The following is a 23,773-nucleotide window of genomic DNA, read 5'->3' as shown; positions in this document are numbered from 1 at the left end:
CCCTGGTTCGGCCCCTGCCCTTTGCTGGGTTCTCCCGCCGCCCCAATCGCTGGGTGCCAGGCCTGCAGGAGGGGTTGGCCGTCCCTCCCTCCTGCTGCTCCACCTCCACCTGAACCTGGGCGGGGGGGGGGGAGAATAAATAACTCTGGCTTTTGGGGAGGGGAAAAGAAAAAAAAAAAGAAAGAGAAAAAAGGAGGGGGAAGGCAACCCACCCAGCCTGCTGGCCCAGCAGCCCTGGGGAGCTGGGCGTACACAGGTTGCACAAGGTTCCCAGGGCCGAGGAGGAATCCCCCCAGCTCTCCATGGCTGGAAAAGCTCATGGAGGTGTTAGGGCAAGAAAAAACCCGCACCCAGCATCCACCACCACCAGTAATACCAGCTTATCGTGCCACAGCAGCAGCTGGGGGCTTGCACTGGAGCGTGCCTGGGGGGTTGGAGGTGTCTGCTCGACACAGCGCTGTGGGGAGAGCCCAGGGCTGAGCCTGCATTTTGATGCCATGGTTTGCTGAGCACCAGCAAACTTGATACTCTCAGGCTTCGTAAGGTGAGTTGGAGGGAGGTGAGGGGAGGCTGGCCAACCGTCAGCTGTGCCCAGGGGTGTCTCGGGGTCCCCTGTCTGTTTCCTTCTCCTCCGTGATTTTAAAAGCCTCTTTGCAAGTTGAAACCGCTACCGCGGGGTGGCTCCTCCAGCCGGCACTGGCCACAGGGAACCGGGCCCAGCCATGGCCGCTTGCAAACAGCAGGTGATCACTTGTAATAATTACCAAGGAGGCGATTACAGCCCTAGCACACCGCAGGCATGGGCTGCATTCATAGCGGTGGCACCACCTGGCACTGCAACAGCCTTGGCCAGCGCAAGAGAAACACTGACCCGAGCCGCAGGGGCTGAGCGGCAAAAACATTGGCCTGCACGGGCTTTGGGGCCAAAGAATGGAAAAAAAGAGGGTATTTCCTTCCTGCAAGGCCCCAGGTCAAGCAGGATGAGAGGCTCGGGGATGGTGTTGGGGCCCTGGTGCCTTCGCTGGCCTCGTCAGCGGCGGCTTTCACACCTCTGGGCTGAGGCTGGGGTGGGCCAAGAGCCGGCCGGGAAGGGCTCCTTCAGCTTTCCCCAATCCCCGACTTGGGGGGGGGGGGGGGGGGGAAGGTTCCAACCTCCCCTTTGCAAACAAAAAAGAATAAAACCCCTCCAGAGGAGCGGTGCTGTAGGGTGGGCGGCAGCGCGGGGCGTGTCAAACACTACAACGTGCCGCCGGAACCGGGCAAGACGGCAGCCGTGGCGCTCCCCACCCTGAACGCCCGGCCTTCCCCTTTTTCCTCGCTGCCCTGCCCGGCGTGTTTTCGCCACTAGTTATTCTTTTATTTGTACTGTTTTTAGCAAACCCCTCTTGCAGCGCTGCGCTCCCTCCCGCCGTTTCCATGGCAACTGCCCGCCGCGCGGTGCACGCCGGGTACTGTAGTCCCGCCGCCGCCGGGCTCGCCCCGCCCTTGTGGCCGTGGCACTACGGCTCCCAGCATGCCCCGCGCGGCGCCAAGATGGCGGCGCTCCCCTCAGCCAGCCGCCGTTCCCGGGGCTGGAGCCGGTGTCGGGGCCGGGACCGTTGGGCCGCCCGCGCCAGGCAACTGCCGGGCTTCTCCCCGGACGTGGAAACGGGGGTCGCCGGGGGCTAAATAACGCCGGTCCGGGGGTCGGAGCGTCGCCGGGGCCTCCCTCACCCCGTGAGGGACAGCTTAGGGGCGAGGGAGGCAAGCGCTGGCAAAGCGTGTACAGCTGCCGGTAGGGTCCGTTGTCCCTGGGTGAAGTGTTTCTGTTACCGAAATCCGGAATCCTTAACACCAATGTGAAGTTAAGAAGCAGGCATTTCGTTTATTGCGGCGCTGGGGACACCGGGGATTGTTCCTCCAAAGGCGTGTCCCACTTAGTATCAAAATCCATCAGTTTTTACAGGCTTTTTCTGCCAGGTCATTGTTACATAAGCTCTTTACATAAAAATGCATACTATGCTCGTTCTTAAATTTAACCTTTATAACGATTGGTCCTTTGATTATATAACCTTATCAATATTCTTATTTAAAAACAATCATTGGTCAGTTACACTTAGCTCTACTGATAGGAATCTTCAATACTCTAATCGAGATGGGAAGGGTAAGGGGGTTTTGAAGCATCGAACTGGCGTCCATAATGGTTTCCTTAGTTTCTTGAAACAAAACAGAAAAAACAGTAACTTCCTGGCGAAGTTTCTATGGTTAGCTATTTCAAACTTTAACAATATTAAGGTTCCAATAGTCACACATAACACAGCTCCTAAAGTTTCTATGGCTACGTTTCAAACTTAACAATCCTATACATTATGCTTCACAATTTTACTTCTTATTTCTTTACCAGAATATTTGCAACATATCTATGTTGGTTTTCTTTTCTGTACACACAGAGGTATAAGTCACAGGTAGGTCTGTGGGCCTGTTGACAAGGAGAAACACCCCCCGACGCCGAATCCGTGTTGGTTATTATGTCAAATATTGGTGCTGTTGACCTGTTGTGGGGGGAGAAAATGGGATAGCGGGAGCCCTGTTGGAGGGCTGGTGCTCTGGGAATGGCCTCGGTCCTGTGCCCTTCAGCGAGGCAGCTGTGTGCGTGTTCAGGGCAGCAGCTATTTAAGCAGCTCTTTTGGGGAGGACTGCTCTGTCATCCACAATACCACAGTCACTTTGATGTATGGGCTGCGAAAGCCAGTGTAAACCAGTTGGCTTTGTGGGATGATAAAGGATCCCAAGGAACAAGCCCGGGTCCAGGGGATGGTAACAGCGTGAGGAGTCTTGGTAGCAAACTGGGAAATGATAAAACCTCTTATCCACCAGCATTATTCCTGTGGGTAGGTAAGTTAAAAGCGAGAAAGAGTGGAGGTGGTTTTGGTTGCAGTGGTGAAAGGGCAAAACAAGCTGGAGGGCTGAGAGCACAGCTTGTTTCAGTTCCCTGCGAGATAGTGGCTTTCCATACTCTCAGGAGTGAAGTTTTGAGGCTGACTTAACCCTGGTGCCTTGCTCTGCAGTACTGACTTAGGCACGTCAACTCCAGGAGAGTCACCTCCTGCCTGTGGCTGGCCTCAGCCCCTGCGGACCCACCACCTCCTGGAGGTGCCTGTGGTGGGACCCTTGGGGGACTGTGACAGCGTTGCAGGTTCTGCAGCAGAACAGCCGTGAGCCTGCCCTGTGCTTCCACAGAGCTGTGTCCTGCCAGGAGGGCAGTGGCTGGGGTCAGCATGTCTCTGGGGAAGGAGGTGGCTTCCCCCAGCCCTGCATCTGAATTCCCCCGACAGAATGCTCTTGAGCTGAGGCTGTTGTCTTCAGACCCTGTGCCACATCGGGGCTTGTGACCCCATCCTGCCTGCTGCTGCACCCCAGCCTGAGGTGAGTGGGCACTGCTGAGGCACGAATGGCTCCCTGCAAACTAGCAGGTGGATGAAAATACCTGTGTAGTGCAAGCTCGCTAATAGCCAATTCTCAATGCATTTAACAGCTTGAAGCTAATTAAATTTAAGCTACTTAGAGATGCTAGGTGACTGTGTTTCAAGGCCATTGATACAATACGAAACCTTCGCTTCTAAGTCCCAGAAACGAGAATATTGCTACAGGGTGAGGTGCCACCTAGCAACAGACATTTAATCACAATTGCTGCTCCTCTCCAAGGAGGCACAGTGAATGCTGGCTTTTTGCTCTTAAATCGGGGCCGAGGACTCTGCGGGTGCATGGCTACTCTGACCCTTCAAGCGAGCTGAAAGCGGTGTGGCCTCTTGTGACACATGCAGCGCTCACAGCGCTTTACACAGTGAGAACTGGTTTCATTATGAGAAGAAGCATCACTGCACAGACTTCTGTACAGCAGTACAGCTTTAGCCACAGCAGGGGCTTGGGCCAGTCTGACTTTTAATTATAGAACAAGACAAATCAGCCCTAATGAAATAGTTGTTCCTGACCTCTGGTGCTCATGTTTGCTTATATGCATCTTTCTGAGTTCGCAGGGAGGCTGTCACAGCTGTTACACGTGCACACACACATGTTCACGCTGTGGCACCCTTTTAACTCCCATGTTTCATTCAGTTTATCCCCACAATTCACCTCCAACACAGGGAGGCACCTATTGCCATTTTATAGAGGAGGGGATGAAAGGGTGGAGCTCGAGGTTAAACTTACAAACTGGTTAAAAGTTTCCAGGTCTTATAAAGAAAAAATACTCTAAAGCTTTGAAAGTCAGTGGATTTGCCCTGGAGTTTACATGGACCATAAGAAAGCTGGAAACCAAGCTGCAGTCGCCTGTCCCATGCTACTGCCTTCCTCATTAACTGAAATTAGAAGAAATTAAGAGGAAAGCTTCTTCTCTGTACATTTGCAAACCCAGCTCCGCGAGGCTGCGTAAGCCTGATGTAATGTGTGGGGAATCTCACAGGGCATCAAAGGGCTGTTTGTGCACTGGAAGCTGAGCGAAGAGTCACATGTTTGAGGGCACGTTATCATTCCTGGGCAGCAATGAACAAAGACTTTGTTCCTTGCGCACAAATAACTCTGCCTGGAGTCAGTAAATGACTCGCTAAAGGTAGACCCAGCAAAGAGCAAAGCTAAGAGGCTGGAAATGCACATATATTTGAAAAGTCGCAGCGTTGGCTGTGACACCAGTCCAGCCGTGGGATGTAACCCCTGTGCTCCGCTGCAGACAAACCCCCTTCTGTCTGCAGTTGTAGGGAGAAGAGGGCAGCTGCAGCCAGCACTGGTGTCAGGGTGGTGGGGCTCGGGTTTCGGCTAGCAGCTCATGTTTTGGAGCACGAGATGACCCTTGCTAGCCCTATTGCTCGGGATTTTCTGTGCAGCTCAGTATTTCTGTTACCCCAGCACATTTAACAGGTTGTTTTACCACTGTGTGTGGCCAAAGTGCCAACTTCTTTTCAGTGTCTCCCCAGCCAGCACCCACGCACAGCCCTAGCTCTGGGCTATGCACAGACACTCTAGCTCCAGCCTTTTCTGATTGTCCACATTAAGACAAAAAAAAGGGTTGGGGGGGGACAATTTCTTTGGGTGATGTGGATGGCAAAGGAGGGGAGGCAGGAATGATACCAGTGTGAATGCAGTGACTCAGCGGCAGCTGAAGATCTGGCCACTTGTGTCCGCATGGGTGTTATGTTTATTTACCGTTTTGCTCATGGTAATTGAGCCAGGCACAACTGTCGGGTGTGCTTAGGGCAGATGCAGAGGCTCGGCTGACCCTGGAGAAAAACACAGCCAGGTTAACAACTGGATTTTTCCCAATGTCTGTGAAAACAGCAGGTTGGAGCTGCAGCCATGTGGTAGTTGTGCCAAGGGAAGGATTGTGCTGGCTGTGGTGAAAGAGGAAGGACTCAAGTTTTTCAGCGGTGCAAGAGCAGGGAGGTCACTGAAGGCAGAGGAAAAAGAAGCCAAAGTGCAAAAAAAGAGCAGAAGGGGAACCTGGAATGAGGTAGCTGGCTTTCCCTGCAATGCTGAGTTGCATGTTAAGGCAATGATTGACGAGGAAGCCAGGTCATCCTCCTGCAGACCAGCGTTGTGCTCAACTGACAGCGGCTGGATGCTGCACTATGGTTTGTCCCTAGTGCCAAAGGTCTTCCCCAGCTTCTCGGCATGCTGGAAAGGCACCATTCCTGCAGCTCTGCCACAACTTCCTCCCTTCTTGCAGCCATGCAAGTTGAAAAGCATCCTGCTCCTGTGAAGCCACCGTCAAGTTGTCACTTCCCAGCTCAAGTCCAAGCTCGGTCACAGCTGGGACACATGGCCCGTCTCCATGGATGGTGCTGCGGTGGTTTCTCCTGCACCCATGGCACTGCCAGGCTGGGGAGGGGGGCTCAAGTCCGTGTTTCTCATTCTCCTCGGTGAGCGGTGGCTACACCTCAGTGGAGTACTCCATCATGCTGGGGGAGAAAGGAGAGGGGCGTTGTGGAAGGGAACTGTCCGAAATGGGAAGCAATGGGGAGGTGTGGAAAAATATTCAGAGTGGGAGCAGGGCCTTTTGCCAGAAATAAATGGAGAAAGAATGATACACTGTTTGTGGGAAATCCCTGTTTGTGGGAAATCCCTCCGTCAACGGGAAGCCAGAGCCTGAAAGCTGAACTGTGGCAGCATGGTGCTTCCTGAGCCCCACTCACTTCTGCTCTTGCTTGAATTTTGGGGTGGCAGCTGGGACAAAGTGACAGTGAAGAGGGGCAGTCTGAGCCATCCTCCAACACAGGGCTCAGTCCATGAAAGACAGAAGCACCAGGGTGGCCAGTCCTATGGCTCTCAGCTACATTGGTTCTGTTTCCAGCTGAAATACTTGATTTTTTTAAAACAAAGTTTAAATGGACAATTTGGGCAAAGTTGCTCCTTGTTTTAACTTGGAGCTTTCCTTTTTCTGAAGGAAAAGCCAAAGCCAAGCAGACGCTTCCTCTGGTGAGCACTAGTATTGAATTGCCTCAGGTGGGACTCATTTCACTGGCCTTGAGTTCCTAAAAGTCAGGCACCTGGGCTAGTGAGCAAGGCCACCGGCATGGAGGGAGATGGATCTTCATTTATGGGTAATGCATCTCATCTTAGAAAGAACATTTTCTGCTGTAGGTCCCACATAGTAGAGGCTGGGCTGAAAGCTGGGGGAGAAGCTACCCTGGCAAGGGTGATGGAGGAGCTGCCCTGAGGGCAGGAGCTCATGGCCCCACCTTCTCTATGCCTGCGGTGGTGAGTGTTAGCCTGATCGTGGGGCTCTGGAGCAGATGGATCCTGTGGCCAGGCAGGTCTCCTGCTGGAGGCTGTGCCGTCTGTGAGCACAGCAGCCCCTGGCACCTTCTGGGGCATCACCCACCTCAGATCTTTACGAAGGTTGCTGTGTTTTCTGTCCAGAAATTGATTCTTAACCGACTGGGGGACATCAGGGATGTACCAGGCTGCAATCAGTTTGACGCACAGAGCCACGTGCTGCAGAAAGCAAAAGGAGCCACCGCAGGCAGTGAGGAGTTCTCCGGGCCAGTTAAGGTGACCCATGCGAGTGGCAGGGACCCAGCCTGTTTCCCCCTGCTGCCATCCCCCCAGTTGCCCCAGCCTCCTCCTGCCTCCCTGGGTGCTCACCTCAAAGAGGATGAGGAAGGCAAGCCGGGCTGCGAAGATGTGCCAGAACTGGACCGTGTAGCTGTAGTCATCGGCATTCCTGTAATCCCGGTACCTGCAGCACAGCCCCATCAGTGCCAGCCCAGGCTCCCCCTGTGCTGGGCATCATGCCCTGCCGCGGCTCCCTCCGTGGGGGTCCGAGAGAAACCCTGGCAGCTTCCTCAGCACGGCTGCCTCCAAGCCCTGCTCTACCATCTGCCCGTTCCCCAGCTGCAGGCTGGCTGTCACAGTGAGGGGCTTGGGGAAGGGGTGGGGGGAATACTACTGAGCAATGGCTGCTGGCTGCTATTACCTGCACTCCTTGATCTCGTTGCTGAGAAAGCCTGGCAGCGTTTCGGGCAGCTTTGTGTATGGCTCGAAGTCCTGAATGCGGAAGATGGAGAGGCTGTAGTTGATGTAGCCGGTTGAGCAGCTGCAGGGGGGGAAATATCACATCTGTACACATTGGCCCAGCGGTGAAGGTGGGTGCTTCTGGTTCATGGCCATGCCGGGGGGCTGTGGCATGCCCTAACCAAAAGCTGCAGCTCTTGTGTCTTCTAGGGGACTCGAAGGCCTCTGACTGCTACAAAGCCTGTCTATCTGCAGCTTTCGTTTCTACAGTTTCCCTGCTGTGTGGATTCTCAGGTGACTAGTAGTATGGTTGAGTACAGACTGTAGCCTCCCATTTTGGGGAAGCCAGCACACATCTGGGGCTCTCCCTCCCCTCCCTAGCTACCCATTTGCACAAAGCCTGGGGGAAGTTAATGTCTCTGAGACTTCTGTCCAGTTTGACTGAACTTGGCTGGTGAGCCAAGGCTTGGAGGAAAAGGGGGAGGGCAGGCGAGAGTGTGCACAGGCACCCAGACAGTCCTGCAGCTCTCCAACATTACATGGTGCTCTTTTCATTCAGGGGTACCAGTTTACCCACCATGGGGATGATGTGAGTGGGAGGCCATCTGGGATGCTGAAGGTGGTGCCATCTGGAAAACCTTTCCCGGCTCCCCTTTCCCCCCACCCTGCTGTGGGGGACCACTCAGCTGCCTCCCTCTTCTGCACTGGTGGCACCGAGGCAGGCAGGTCTGCGAGCACTCACTCCAAGCTAGGGCTGTTTTCCATCATGCAGGGGCTGTATGTGTACTTGTAGACCTGCACGGGAATGAAGTCGGACGTGATGGCGATCACCAGTCCATTCCCAATGACAGCTAGGATGCCGACAGCCTCCAAGACCTGCAGCCAGATTCCTGCGGGAAAGGAGCGGTCAGCAAGGCCCCTCTGACAGCTCACTGCTGCCATTCCAGCGTTGCAGACCAAGTCCCAGCTCAGGGACAGGTTTGGCATGGCCAGAAGAGGTCAAGGAAGGAGGCCTTCAAGGTGCCCTTCAGCCTCTGCAGGGTCTGAAATTGCTTCTCCTTCCCCAACCCACAGTTCTCCCTGTGCTCTTCTACTTCCACAGTGAAGTGATACCAGTCCCTGGCAAAGGGATGGATGCTCAAGGGCTTCACACTGGAGAAAGGGCTTAGTGCCAGCACCGTTTGCATAAGCAGCAACACTGGAAGGAGAGTGCTCCTTGGGCCCCATCTCACCGATGTCCTTGGCCTTCCTGGGCACCATGCGCTGGTGCAGCCGCATCATCTTGATAGCATCCAGGCGGATCTCGAAGAGGTTGTTGAAGAATGCCAGCAGCGGGGCAAGGGGAAAGGCAGCGACGAAAATGGTGGTGAAGCTGTACTGGATCACTGTGGAGGGGGAAAATGCCGGGTGCTGGTGTGAAGCCACAGCAGAGGGGACATCCCGCAGGGTCCTGACCTCTCTGGGTTTGTCCTGCTTTGTGGCTTGTGTCAGAGGGGCTTTGCAGGGGTGAAAGGGGGAGATAGACCTATCTTGGGGACCCCACACCCCCACAGGGGACACCCACCTCTCACAGGGCTGTTGGAGAGGGGCATCTGGGGGGGCCCCACAGGGCGCTGGTTGAGCCAGCCAGGCAGAGGGACCACCCTAGGGTTTCAGCCATCACCTTGGCACTCTTGGGAGGAGAGGAAGGTCCTAGGCAGGTGCCCAAGGCCAGCACAGTTGCCCGCTCTCTCTTGTTTTGGGAACGATCTCCTTGGTGTGCCAGAGCTCTTGGAGCACGGCTGGGCTTGGAGCTGGGTCTCAGAGCTCTCCCTTGACTGTGTATGGGCTCCCCACCATCAGGCTCTCTCCAGGCAAGGAGAGCACGTGGCTCTGCACCCAGCATCCCACCTTACTCAACCCCCTGCCCTACGTACCCATCTCCAAGAATTCGTCAAACAAGCTGAAGATGTTGACCTCCCTGAGTTGATAGTTGCTCAGCCACTGCCTTTTGCAGGGGTCCTCGGCCTCCTTCTCCTCTCCTAATATCATGCTTCTCTTCTTGGGGCGCTGCTGCTTCTTACGTAGCTTGTGGACTATCCAGCTGCAAGGAGGGGGAGCGGTTTGTACAGCTACCTGCAGAGGACAGCAGGGCTGAACTGCTGCCAGTGACAGCCCTGGAGACCCGAGGAAGGAAAAGGAGGAACTCTTGGCCCAAAGACCAGGATTACACTCTGTAAGAGCTGGTAAGCTGTCCTGAATGTGCAGGAGCACCAGTGAGCACTCCGCGGGCTGGAGGAAAGCTTACGGGATGAGATACTCCATCACGTTGCTGATGGTCTGCTTGAGCAGCATAATGATGGCCATCTGGATGAAGAGGTCGGTGATGCAGCCGCTGGGGTGGCACTGAGAAGGGATGAGAGGAGTTGTGCTCTGCCAGCAGGGTGGCCTGGCCTAAGGGGCTGTTTGGCCAAGGCAGGTACTATAGGAGGAAGCTGAGATTCCCAGAGCCTTGCTGGGCAGTAGGGGAAAGGCAGAGTAGGAGTTGTGGTGTGAGTCAGAGAACTTCATGGCAAGTCCCTCACCTCTTCCAGCCTCCACTTGCCAGCAATGCGCACGTAGTTCCCTGGATGGCCGTTGATCCTGAGCAAGGAAGCAACAACACCGATACCTGTTGAGCCCCGCTGCTCACCCCTGTTGGATGAACATCCAGGCGCAGGATGGAGGCCGTCATCCTCTGGGCACTGGTGGAGAGGCAAAGGGCTATCCCCCATCTAACATGCCCATGGGGAAAAGTCATGGCCCTCCTGAGGTCCGAAATGGGGTCCCTGTGCCTGGTGAGGTGGGTAGAGGGACTGGGCTGTCCCTAGACCCTGGGGAGAGTTGGGGAGGTATGCCCCAAACCCAGGCTCCCCTCTGCTCCCCCCAGGTCCCCAGCCACCACTCACCGTCCCAGGAAAAAGGCTATGTAGATGAGTGAAGAGAAGTTTGTGAAAAACTGGAAGGTGAAGATCTTCACGGTGAAGTTGTTCTCACGTTGGGAGAAGGTCCGTGGTTTCTCTGGGGAAGGGAGCAAGGCGCAGGGGCTTGGTCACAGAGCGGTGGGACCTTGCCCTGCTCCCCCTTGGATGCCACAGCAGTTCTTTGAAGGTTGGGCGGGTGTCTGCCCCTTGTGGAGTCTTCCCTGCCCTTCCCCTGAGCCCTTAGATGGAGCTGAGCCCAGCTAAGCAGGGAGGTCCCTCAGAGCCGTGAGCTGGGGGAGAAGGGGCCCTTCAGCTGGGAGGGAAACCATATTGAGACCTCTCCTGCAGCTGTGGTGGATTCCTGCTCATGCCAGGTCTCAGCCCCGTAGGGTGGCTGCCCCTCCAAAGCGTAACGTGGCTGTGGGACAGCCAGCTGGCAGCCTGGTGGCCACAGATGAGCTTGTGAGTTGGAGGGCTGCTGGCCTCCCACGGGGACCTGCATGGCAAGAGCTGCCCAGAGGATGATTTGTGATGGTGGAGGAAGGGAACGGGCCAGGAGCCTGTCTGCATTTGGGGACTGAGGGGGTGCTGCGCTGCGGTCCCTGGGTACTGCTGGGTGGCTTGGTGCTGCAGGTGGGAGACAGCCCCCAGTTTCCCTTACCCAGGTCACAGAGATAGAGGGCCACGTGTCTGTTGATCTGCAGGAGAGAGGTATAAAATGTGAGGGGAGGGTTGATGGTGGAAAAGCAAGGAGAAGACCTGCTGCCCACCCCATGTCTCACTCTACACCTTGGTCATGATGACGATGGTGATGTAGTGCAGTACGGCCCCTGTCATCACTGCTATCGTGTCGGCCTGCTCGCGGAGGAACTCAAAGTTGCTCTGGGTGAAGAGAGCCGTTGCTATCACCCGGTAAATGATGAGCGCGTGGGCAATGCCGATCAGCACGGCAATCTGTGGAGGAGGGCGGTGGAGTGGTGAGAAGCTGTGCATGGAGGGCATGTGCTCCACCCCAGCCTGAGGACCACCAGCCCTTCAAACCCTGGTTCCCTTCACCAGAGCTCATCTGGCCTTGGCCTCAAATGCAAGCCTGTGCTTTTCACTTAAGGATGAGAGGTTCCTAAGGTGGATGTCTCCACCTGAACTACTCGACTAGACTGTCTCTGTTGGCCCACGTGGAGAAATGAGGGCATCAAGGGTTTGCCTCTTCCTACCCTCTGTGTTACTGCCTTGATCCTCACTGCCTTCCACTGCAAGAGCAGAGTCTTCAGCCCAAATCCCCAAGGGGTGGTTGGCCTCTCCCATCAGCATGGCAAGGTCTGAGCGTAGGGATACCACTGGATCCTTGTGATGGGCATGGACCTGCCCTAATAACCTGGTTTCTGCCTTTGCTCTAGCCATAGGACACACTGAGGCGCTGTTCTTGCAGCAGAGGATCAGGAGGAAAGCACATATGCCCTTAAATCAGATCTTCCTACAGTCACCCTGGCACATACCATCACCAGAGCCAAGAGGAGCATGATGGTGCTGCGGAAGTAGGAGTGCTGGTACCGGCGGGGTTCATGTTGCAAATTATTGATCAGCTCCATAGCCAGCTCCTCCTTTAAAAAAAAAAAAAAAGGATGCAGCAGAGCTGTGCCCAAGTAGTGGGAAGTCCAGGGGTCATTGTGTTAATGGGCATATGGGATGAGCAGCACCAGAGAAGCACAGGGATGAACATGCAACCAAATGCACAACAGCATGGCCAATCCTGATTAAGTTCAAGCCCTTGTACAGGTGGAGAGGTGACTAGCAATGCAGAGAAGTGGCTAGCATCTGCGTCAGTCTCTGGAGGGCTCTGTCTCTCCCAGGACTCTCCTAGAACTGTCAGATGTTGGCTTTGCTGCTTGTTTAAGTGTCTCCATTAGATGTTTACATCTACAGAGACTCAAGCTGGGCAAGGGAGTCCCTGTGACGTGTCTTTTCTGTAGGTCCGCCTGACTCCTGCCCTGAAAAGGGAAGCACTAAGCAGGAAAGATGACATCCTCACCTCTTCCTCATCCCACCTGTACAGGTCCCAGTCAGTGACCACATTGGCTCTCTTCCTCTTCCACAGCTCCAGGAACACAGTGGCTGTGGGGGGAAGGATAGAGCACTCTGACACTGGAGGAGCTCTCAGACAAAGTCACCTCTCCATCCCGCAGAGTGGGATGGATAGTCATGTTACTATCCAACCTGATGGCAAATCAGCCTGGACTGCCCTTGGCCCATGGAGGACAGGCAGCCACCTCTGCATCTCAGCCACCGGGAAGGACCCTGGACATGCAGCAATGAGCACTCGGCCCCGTGTGGGGCTGGGGATGGAGGGGTGCGGGTGAGTTTTCACCGGGAGTCAGGCCAGCTCTAGTGTCTGTAGGAGTTTTGGCATAAAGAACAGTAAGTATCAGGGCTGTTCTGCTGTGGTGGGCATGTTTATGTGGTGCCAGCCAGACACATTATTCTGGATTAATGAAAAATACACCTTTCAAGTGGAATAGGTATCCTGGACTGCACCGCAGCATGGCTACACATCTGCAAATCCATTTATAACCACTCCTTCTCTTAATCTGGATTGACCTTCCTGAGCTTGTCCCCATGTAAACCAGCCCATAGCGACATGCAAGACCATGTCCGTGACCTGCTCAGACCATGGTCTTGCAGGTGAAATGCCCAGCCCACCCCTGCGGTGGTGTTTGTAGCTGAAAGGGCTGTAGTAAAGCCAAATGAGATGTGTAGCTAATATGGCGATGGGATCATATCAGCTCATGGCCCAGTGGTCTGCTGTGCTTATTCCACAGCAGCAATCTGGGAAGGTTAATGAGGGATCTGGTGGTCCCTCCTTCCTGCAGCTGCCACCACTTACAGGCTGGTGCTAGAAAAGCCCGACTAGAGAGGCTGTTAGATGCTTTGCAGGAGGGTGGGTGAAGGAGTAAAAGCTTTCAGGCAGGACAGGTAAGGAGTGCTTGGGGAGCTGAAGGAAATTGCTGGGGTGATTTTGTTCCTTGCCTTGTCTGGAAGGGGAGCTGATGGCCCTGGAAGAAGAGGAGATAAGGACTAAAAAGCTCCTGAATGGTGGAGCTGTGCTGGTGTCCCATTTTCCTCCACCTACGCTCCCCCTAAGCCACAGTGGGCTGATCCCTTTTCCGAGCTGTGTGTGCTTGGCACCAAGACATTGACACCTACCCCAGATCGCCATGAACATGGCAAACAAAACTGTCCCCTCGTTGTCAATCATGTGAGTGACCTGGAGAAGATCAAGGAAGAGCGTGATGGGAGCAGCAGGGTGCAGGGGCTGTGGCACCTCAGGGTCTGGGGAGAAGCCTCTGTGCTCAGCAGTCCTCTTGCCACCCTGGTCCTCCCTAAGACAGGTCGGGGTACTCCAGGAGGGCAAAATGCAGGAAGGGGATGGACGCTGGGACTGTGATCTGGCTATACCTCCTCCTTATTACAGAGGTTAGTGGAGGTTTCCTGTGTGTTGTAGCCAGTTTGCTGGGGTGGCTTTTCTTTCTAGTGGTGTGGGAACAGCACAAGCTAGGAGTGTTTCCCCATCCTTTGCATTGAGCCTGTCTTGGGAACGGGGCTACCTACCCTGGCGTAGGTGCAGGTGTCGGAGAGGAGCCAGAATGGGCACTTCTGGTCACAGAGCGGGCACATGATGATGTTACTGGCTTCACAGATCTCCTTGCTAGAGAGAAAAGTATAGAGGGAAGCAAAGGGGAATAACAGTGGCTCAAAAGGGCGTGCATAACAAAGGCTTGTGAACGGGATGCGCGTTTGGCATTCTCAACTGCCTTACCTCACCTGGCTGGAGTTGAAAACAGTAATCCCAGCCATGAAGACCACCAGTCCAGCCACTGCAGCGATTCCCAGCAGGTAGGTGTACCAGCCCAGCCAGGCAAAGTACAAGGCCACCTTCTCACCAAAATAGCACCTAGAAGGAAAGGTGAGATGTGGTTTGTAGCAACTGGAAGAGACCACATTGTTAGGGGATGCTAGAAAATGCTCTTCCACTCCCAAAAGGATATCAGGTCCAGGAGGGGCAGTGCTGTCTGCATGTCTGGGGATTTTGTTGGGATTGGGAGGGTCAGCTCAACTGAGTAGAGGAGCTGGAGGAACCAGAAGCGTGCAGCATTTCCCAGGGGATTTCAGCAGCAGCATGTGCAAGGAGAGACAGCTGGGTCTCCTTGTGCTCTGACTGCATGGGAATGCAGTGAAGTGCATTGTGGATGTCACTGTGGGGCTGCACAGCAAAGATGTGCTGAGAGCACAGCTCCGGCTGAGGGATGAATGCAGGATGGAGAGCAACGTGAGGCCGTTGTGGGGGCTGCCTTGGTCTACACCGCATGGTGCAGGGCACGCTGTCCTGCAGAGGTTTAGAGAAACCTGTGAGAAGCTTCTCCTGTTCTCAGTCAACCTGGTGACTGATGCAAACTAAGGAGTGAGATTTTATTTCTTTTTTTTTCTTCCCTTTTTTATTTTACTCCCCCCTTGGTTAATATGCCACAAGGAGAGCCACTCTCACTGATGCCCACTTCCCTATGAAGTGGGCATGGTCCCACAAGCGCTGCTTCTGCCTTTCCATGAAGGGAGCCCAGAGGGTCTAACTCAAGGGGAGATGCCTGCATGTGGTCAGATTGACCGTATGCCAGGCAAGAAGGGTGGGAGCAGTTGAGAGATCAAGTTGCAATCAGTACCTACAGAACAGTTTTAGAAACACTGGGCCTGAAGATGATGAGGGGGCTGCAGGGTGCAGTGTTTCTCAAACCAGAGCAATTTCTTCTGGGCTCAGCTATTTCCCTGCAATGCTTTCATGTCTCATTCTTATGGTGGCAGTATCCCAGTTTTTCTGGTGTGGGGAAGAGGATTGGGGGCATAGGTAAGAAATGATGGTAGCTACTGACTGATGGACCTGCCTCCGCTCCTATGTTCCAGAGGAATTAACTTTCTACCAGCAGTCAAAGGTGGTGATGTGCTCCCTGACCTTTGTTAAAAACAAACAAAAACCCCAACACTTCCCGCTCCCCCTGCCCCAATTTCATACTCGACCCCTAAATCTTTCCATGACAGCAACAAGTCATGATGCATTGACCTTAGAAATGATGAGTTGTCTGACCTTGTGCACCATCGAGGCATCAAAAGTCCCTAGTGCCTCTGCTAGACTTGTGAACTGTAGTAAACATATGAGGAAGGAGAGCACATCTCCATTTTAACATCTCATCTCCCTAACAGAGCCCACTGACAACTTTATGAAGTAGCATGTTCTTTTTGCCCTCCTTCCCCTGACCATGCAGAGTTAGTTTTCTTCCCCTTTTAAAATAAGAGCTATGCTCTTCCCTGAGTTTTAATGTGGTTATAGGAGCCCCTTGTTGCCTTTAATGCCCCAAGTTCTGCCTCAGGCTGGATGTGCTGCACTGATGCTCTGTTCTCATCTCGCCTTCCTTTTGAACATGGGAGTGCGTGGTTGAAAATGAAACGGCTAATTAAAAACCGTGCCGATGCGGGGGTTGTTTCATACTGCAAAATTAGCAGATGGAGCTTGGTGCCACAGGGAGAACCCTTAGGCTAAGAACTTTGCAGGCTTCAGAAGAAGCCCAATACGTGCGAGAAGAGCCAGGTTCAAACTAATGATTTAAAAGAAAACACAGGACCCTGGCAAAGGGCATAAAGCTGTCTGGATTTCAAGTGGGACCTCTTGGTTAGAAGGATCTGCCATGCCTCTTCTGCCTGTGTTACCTGATCTTATCAATCCGCTGTTCACAAAATATATCTCTCCAGTGAAACCATTTCTCCTTTAGGAATTCCCTTACTTCTTCTTTCTGGAGAGCAGAGACATTGGTCAGACACAGGAATGTTAGGGCAACCTTAATCCCCAGCCCATCTCCCAGGCTGCTGTTGGGAGCATGGTCATGTCCTTCATCCAGAGAGGTCTTGATGCAGCCCCAGTTACCCAAAAATCTTCCCCCGCCCAGTCTTGCTCCTCTACCTCTCATGGCTTTTCCTCCCAGGCACCTGTGTGCTCAGCCTCACCTCGTGCAGGGGAAACGTTGCCTCAAAGACCTTCTTCTTTATCAGCTCATCCAGCTTCTCTGGTAGCAGAGCAGAATGGAGAGGATTAGTGAGACAAAGCTTTGCTCTTGCGCCTGTGTATTCCCTGCCAGGCAGAATCACCCCAAACCTTTTCTGGAGCCTTTGAGGGGGGTTAAAAAAAAAAAAAAAAAAAGCCTAGGAGAGGCTGAACTATTCAAAAGGGATCAGCACTAATCCTTGTGGTTGTGCTACTCTGCCGGGCTGCCACAGGCTGTGTTGTGGCTGGCTCTGGGAGCAAGCCAGGTAGGCAGGTCCTTAGAGATGGCTAGAAAGCCAGCACCCTGTGCTGCTCTGCTCATCCTGGGGTGTCAGAGAGGAATGAGCTCTTCTGGGGACACAGGAGAGCAGCGGTGGGCAGCTGAGGTCAGGGGTTTGGGGAGAGGGAGTAGAGGGCTGTTGCTGGTTCCTGCAGTCCCAATCTCCCAGCCTCTGGATGCAGCAGCAAAGGTACTTGTCTGAGCTGCACCCTGGCTTTCTCCTCCCCTCTGCATCGTCCCTGGGGCTGGTGAGGCTGCTGGAGATGCCTGTGCCTGCCATGGGGCAAAAGCCTTACCGCAGACCCAGGCTGAGCATCACCCCTGCTGGCCCTGTTCCCTTACCGAGGTCAGACGTCATTGTGTTCTGCAGGATGAAGTTCACGATCCGTATCCTGAGCGAGGAGAGACTGTGGTTAAAGGCTGCTCTGGGGATACAGACCTGTGTTGTGTGGCCCTGGAAAAAAGAGGAGGGAAGGGAGAAGGAAGGGTGGGAAGAAATAGGGAGCTGGCTGTGGACAGTGAGAAGCTGGCAACTTTGCACGTGGTGGGTGGAGGTGGCCTTCTGTGGAAAATGAAAAGCCTGAGGCAACAGTGAGCTGAGCTGGAAAATGGATGCTGGTGTGGAGAAAGGGGAGTGCAAGGTGCTGGAAGTCAGTAGTCCAGCTCAGCACCCACCTGGTGGTCACTGGTATGTCATGATGGACATCGCAGTTTTGCAGCCTTCTGTCGGGGTTCCTCAAGAGCCACTGATATTTCCGGAAGATTTGTTTTGGGGCACGGACTCCATAAAATAGCTTCTTGTCCTCAATTTTCTAGTGGGTGGAAGGGAAGGGCTGTTAGAACAATGCGGGCAGAGCCAGAGGGGCAGGGAAAAGGGCGGACCTGCAAAGGCCAGGGGGCTGTGTGAGTCCTGGGGCTGGGGTCTCCCCTGGTGGAGCAAGTTTATTTTCCAGCACTGATATGGTGATCAGCTCAATGGTTCAGGTCTCTCCGATCTCCTGGGATGCAGGAGCCCAAACCATGCTTGGATCCTGGGTACCACAAGACAGCCAAGTATCTGCTGCCTTTCCCTCCTACAGCACCTCACCTTGATGGCAAACCCCTTCTTGCTCAGCTCATCCAGGAACTTCTTCCTCTTGATCTCCTTCTCACTGCCCACTTCGTGGATGTTGCTTACCAGGACGAAATCCCAATGCTCTTCATCCTGCCCACAGAAAACACCAGGGAATTTATGGGGGTGGCAAGCTGAGAGCCCTCCCTCTCGGCTCCAGCCTTTCAGAGGTCTGGACCTTCATCATGAAGGTCCCTGGGAACTGGGAGCGAGCAGGAGAATGGGGATGGGGAAACTGAGGCAGCAGCTGCCCTGACACTGCCCCACTCCCCTCTTTGAGCTGTGCTGAACTTGCTGTGAGTGCAGAGGGAGCAAAGCTTACCGGGGGGGGAAATGGGTCCGTGTCTTCGACAGGAAAATCCCTCCAGGGAGTCAACAGAATTTCATCCTGCAGAAAAGAAAACCAGCCAAGGCTCCAGCAGGCTCCCTGGGAGATCCCGTGTCTGGGCACAGAGCAAAGCTCTCCCTGCAAACGTTTGGATAGCATCTCAATGCCCTGGATCAGAGCCTCCTGGAGGCATTGGGATCAAGCTGCCCCGCTCCGGGTGGTGAGTGCGGGTGAGCAGCGCTCTGCTTGTGATACACAGAAACCTGCCCATCAGCAAAGCCCGCCTGGCGTTTAGGTGCTCTCGGGTGTGTCGCTGGTTGTACTTGCAGTACATCAAAAAAGACAGAGCCTGTGTGGATAAAATTGCATTACAACATAAGATCAAGATCCATTTGGCCCAGTTTTCCTCTCCCAGCAGTCATGAAGGGATGCCCAGGGAGGAGGGTATGAACAGGCTTGTCTGAAACCTTCTCCTATACGCTACTGCTCTCCAGTTCGAAGAATTCCTGAGCCAAATATGGCTTTATGTTTAGGGATCCTGGAGGGAATGCTGCTCTGTGAGTATGTGCAGCCTCGTCTTGAATGAACTCATGTAATGGCCCAAAATTTATGGCACCCTGGGGTCACAAGGGAGCCAGGCAGGAGGGATCCGCCCCCCCACCTTTTCACTTTGTCTTGTTTCACCTAATGCCCTGACATTTGTACTGGATGAGTGTCAACACTCAACTGTCCCTCCATGCTACAGTGGTTTTTACAATCTTTAATCAACCTTTTCCTCTATTTAATTGTTCCTTTCAGATAGGGCACGGTTAGCTTTTTTGCAAGGGTGGGGAAGGTAGTTTTAGATTCCGGTGAAGGGAGAGTCGGGCACGGGCAATTGGAGGCTTGCACAACCCTGCGGACTGCAGCAAAGCAGGTGAAAAACGAGTTCTTGGAAAACACCTCAGAAGCCTCAGTCTGCGGCCAAGGGACAGAGAGGGGAAGATGAGCTGCTGACACTTGGCTTCTGCCTGGTTCCCTCCCATTTGCTACCAGCTCTGAAGAGAGACAGTGTCCAGGGGCGACTGCAGCGGCTCACCTTCACTATTTAAGCCTAATTATGCTCAGATACCCAAGCGGTGCAGCTCTGGTGGTGCATGAAGCAAAGAGGGTGGCCCTGTGGCAGCAGCTGCCCTCTGCCCAGCGTGATTTCCAGCCTGCGGTGTCCCTCTGTGAAAGGATGCTGCAGCAAGCACCCTTGGGTGGCCCGGACCTGGTGGGTGCCCAGAACTGGGGTGCATCAGCTTCAAACCACTTTGTCCCTGTCCTCTATGCCTGGCTTCCCTGATGCGATCTCAGCCTGCTTTTTCAGCCATAGTTCCCTCTTAGGCAAGAAGGGATTAGTCCAACCAGCCTTTCAATAGATTGGCAAGAGCATGCCAGGCTTCACATCCCAGTGAATGCAATGAGTTTAATAAAGACACGCTCTGTAGACCATGCTGTGACAGGGGCAGGGAATGGATCCTGTCTTAAAAACAGCATTTTGGGTGTTTTTTTTTAATTCTTTGATGTGACTCATGGTGCAGCCCCACAAAGAGTTATGCTGCTGTTCCTGAGGGCATAGTGACACAGCACAGAAGTGGGAAGGAGCTGCCAGGGGATGGGGATATCGTCAGTCAGTATTGCCACCAAAGATGTTGTGACCTGAAACAGTGGCCAGCCAGACAAGTTCATCCAGCTGTAATCTTGGGAGCAGAGCAGTGGTGGTGCAACCATGCCCTGATGTAAGATCTGGATCCCAAGCTTCCACTGAAGAATGAGGCCATGGAAGCAGAAGAGACCGGGATGAGGACAGGGCTGAAATGCTCTGCCAAATGTTCTCTCACGTGGAGCTAAGGCCCTGGCTTCACCCAAAGGAAAGAGCCATGAGGAGACTGACCAACAGAAAGCCAAAGTGAGAAGGCTTGAGAAGAGGGATATTTCCCCCCAGAGGTGCTGTTGCAATAAGAACCAGAACTTCTCACTGCTAAAAGGTACCCCAATTTAGGTCAGGACGCAGAGGGGGGTTATGGTGCTGTCATCTGCTCTTACCAAAGTTCTAAGCAGGCTTTGGGGTGGGAGAATTGGGTTTTGGCTCGGGTTGGTCTCCCCAGGTGGGTAAGTGCCCAGCTGGTGTGGCAGGTCTCCCTGTCCCCGGCCAAGAGCCCCTCTCTGGGCACAGGGGAGGGTGTAGGAGTCCCATCGGGGCTCTGTCCCATTGCTGATGCTCTGATGCTGGCACAGATCTAGCCTGGCACCCCCTCTCTGCAGGTCGCATTGTCTCATTCCTGCCTGGCTGGTTCCTCTCAGCCTGTGTGTGCACCAGCCTCATCCTGCAAAGATTGCCTGCTGGGGCTGCCAGGCTTCCAGCTCTATTGCTGATCCCTGCAATGTGGAGGGGAAACCACCCTTTGCGGACAGCGGGGTTTCGAGGTGTTCCTAGATGCCACTAGGGTCAGCACCTTGACACAGCTGTGGTGCTGGTGTTGACCCCAACAGAGCTCAGGACGAGGTGACTGGACCTGCTAGCATAGCAGCTTTTGTTTCCAGGTGGTTCCCACCTCCACCGTCTGCAGGCGTGCCCCCTGCTCAGGAGTCAGAGCATCCTGACCAGCACATTCATTTCCTGGGCAAGAGGCTGGTGGGGTTATAGAGGAAGGCTCACAAATGGGACGTATCCAGCCATGGGGCTTGGTCTGTGTAGCCAGGCTGGGTGGCTGGAGTATCGGAAGCCTTTCCCCACGATCCCTGATGGTGCTACCAGCCCCTGCCTGTGCCTGGGGGCCTTCCCCACCAGGAGAGCATTCAGGCTGAGCCTGCAGAGCGTCAGCAGAGCATCCTTCCTCCACCAGCACTCCCAGTCATAATATTGCTGGTCTCTCAGACCTGATGCAGCCAGATCCTGTCCCTGCTTCTCCATGTTCCTCAAATTGCAAGCACTGATTTTAATCCCAGGAGGGACTTGTTGCTTTCTAATTTTCCAGTCAAGCCCTAAGAATTGGTATGGCTCTCTAGGCAATAAGGATGTCATGGTAGCAGGGTCTGGCTTTTCTCTGTGTTCCCATAGCAGTGTAATTTACCACCTGGTACCCACTCTGCAGGCACCGCTAGTGCTTCTGCGTAGGACTGAAAAATGGGGAGGAATTTGTGAATTATTTGCAGATTAGCACAGGCAATTCCCGCTATCCACTTCCGGAGAGTTAACAGATAAAAATTGCATTCAGCTACAGAGGGGGATTTGCAAACCTGCGATGATGGAAGAGCAGCGTTTCAGCAGGTTTAATTCATTACAGTGGCTGCTGTAAGCCTTGGCTGCTTGGACTGTTGTGCAGAAGCCCAGCCTGCTTTTGGGGCCAGATGTGGCTTGTACACAGGGACAGCTGCAGAAGGCAGGGACCTTGGATCACTAGTACTCCCACACCTATTTATATTTTTTTGTCCCTGGGGGACTGGCGACACTGTCTGATTATGGCTGCTTTGCTCTGGCAGCACGAGACAGTCAGATTGGCCCCACGTGCAGGCAAGGCCACCGCGGCTCTGAAGTGGTTGTATAAAACCTGGACTCTAATCCCTGCTATCAGGGAGGACGGTGCCTGCTTCACTCTTTCCTACCCAGTGGTTGGAGCAGGGTCGGAGGCGTGCTGTGCAAAGGTGTAGAAGTAAATGGCACGGTGAGAAGCAGGCATTTCAATGTTAAAAAGGGTTGGCGTGCCCTGAAGCGTGCCTGGTTTCTTTCCAGCTGTATCAGTGGGTCCTTGTCCCTTTGTTGCAGGCCAGGTTACCCGCTGCCCTGCGTGAGGTGACTGGATCCTCCAGAGAGATGGTAACAGGCACCCTTGGGCTGAGGGTGTAGTCACCTGTGTGAGTAACTCAGGCAAAGGACCTGGATAGGATCTGGCATCCTTGTTTTCCTTTCTAATTGTGTATTAGTGGGGGTTTGGGTGGTTCCCATCACCCATACTGAGATGATCAAATTGTTCTTATCTCAGGGATGCTTCTTACAAACGTTTCCCTTACAGCACTTCCACCTTACCTCATAGTTTCCTAAGAAATGTGACAATCTTTAATTGAACAGGCAGATGGTATGCCTGTACATTTACTAGCTGCCTCAATCTTAGAGAGTTTGCCTGGCTTTTTGAATAAAAGAAAACCATATCTTTTCTTTCAAGCTAGAGAAACTAAACTTCACAGCTCCCCAGCTCCCCTTGCTTTATTTCAGGTGCTCCTGAAGCATCTGGGGCTGTCACCTCCGCTGCCATATGCAGTGCCTTTCCCTGGGTTTATATAAGCTGAAGATCTGGTCTCAGTCCAAACCATCCTTCTCTGACCTGTGCTCTGGCACCTCTGAACTCTGGTACCAATGTCCGGGGCCCTGCGTGACCCTGCTGCGCCTTGGGGAGCCACCCAAGGCTCAGCTCTGCCTCGCACCCTGGCTGCGGGGAACTGCAGAACCAGCGGCACGCACCGCTTTCCCCATCGCACATTCACGGGAGGAATGAGGTTGCTGGCTGGAAAGAGGAACGGGAGCTTTGTAGTACTTTTTGAGTACTTTAAAGGCTGAAAGCACGTGAGTGGTCGAGATTGGAGCTTAGCGTGTCCCACGTTTCCAAGCTACAGGTGGCTCAGAGGTGCTGAAGAGCAACCTCTTGGAAATAGCTGAGCAGTTTCTGTTTCCTACCTGCATGGTGGAGTGGAGAGCCTTTCTCTTTCCCCCACGGTCTTTTTGCTCCTTCGGGCAGATCTCTGAGGAGCTGTCTGTCGGGCAGATGGTGAAGCTGGGGCAGCAGGCGGGACGAGCCACGAGGCTCCTGGGGTTTCTCGCAGAGCGTGGTTTCCTTCCCCAGCTCCTTCGCCTGAGGTCTCATGTGAACGGAGCAGTGACTTGACTTCCGTGTGGGACTCTCGTGGGAGGGAGCTGCCTCTGCCTGGCAGTGGGCAGATATCAAGGAGGAGGTGAGAAATCTGCCCTTCACCCTTGCTCAAAGGAGTGGCAAGCCCAGTACCGCCCAGCAGAGCCGGCAGGTAGCCGTGCTGCGTTCCTCTTGCCAAACCCAGTGCTCTGCCACCCCTGTCTTCCTCCTCGCCCCTCTCGGTGCCAACGCTGCTTGCTGTATTCTGTGAACATCCCCAGAGAGGCGTCACAAACATCCCGAAAGAGCTGTCACAAGCGAGCCAAAAGGAGGAAGGAGGTATTAGTAAAAGGTCTAGAAAGCATTAAACTTTTTCTTACAAGATGGGAAAAAAACATTCAACCTAAAAAGAGAAAATAAAGCTGCGCTCTGTGTAACCTGCCCGATTCTCGGGGTGAAGTCTGGGCTCCACAGAAGAGACTGGGTGTGAGAGGTAGGGGATGGGAGCAGCACAGGCTTTGAGAGCGGATGGGATGGGGCCAAGGGTGAGTCTGTTCACAGCCAGGACAAGGAAAACAGGGAAAGCATGAGCTTCCCGATAAGTGAGGAGACTGCTCCACAGTTTTTCCACTTCAACGCAGCCCTCTTCCTCCCTGCCTTGGACAGTGGCCTGGTTT

The 23,773-nt window shown here is 53.9% G+C and overlaps 1 protein-coding gene across 1 annotated transcript; it reads right to left on the bottom strand.

Moving 5' to 3' along the window:
* Positions 1-5,864: 5,864 nt before the first annotated feature.
* On the bottom strand, positions 5,865-22,996 carry ANO9 (anoctamin 9). The gene is made up of 24 exons (XM_049820415.1): positions 22,925-22,996; positions 18,223-18,288; positions 17,877-17,993; positions 17,465-17,601; positions 17,132-17,181; positions 16,473-16,531; positions 16,179-16,261; positions 14,242-14,376; positions 14,034-14,130; positions 13,629-13,689; positions 12,457-12,539; positions 11,924-12,028; positions 11,217-11,381; positions 11,089-11,125; positions 10,413-10,524; positions 10,050-10,107; positions 9,773-9,870; positions 9,402-9,568; positions 8,718-8,870; positions 8,228-8,375; positions 7,448-7,567; positions 7,117-7,210; positions 6,854-6,966; positions 5,865-5,930 (listed from the first exon to the last, which is right to left on the bottom strand). The coding sequence occupies exons 1-24, from the start codon at positions 22,928-22,930 to the stop codon at positions 5,903-5,905; spliced, it is 2,292 nt and encodes a 763-aa protein (XP_049676372.1). The 5' UTR covers positions 22,931-22,996; the 3' UTR covers positions 5,865-5,902.
* Positions 22,997-23,773: the final 777 nt, after the last annotated feature.

Source organism: Accipiter gentilis, chromosome 17 (genome assembly GCF_929443795.1).
Source record: "Accipiter gentilis chromosome 17, bAccGen1.1, whole genome shotgun sequence".
NCBI classification, from domain to species: Eukaryota; Metazoa; Chordata; class Aves; order Accipitriformes; family Accipitridae; genus Astur; species Astur gentilis.
This window is presented reverse-complemented; position numbering and strand designations above follow the sequence as displayed.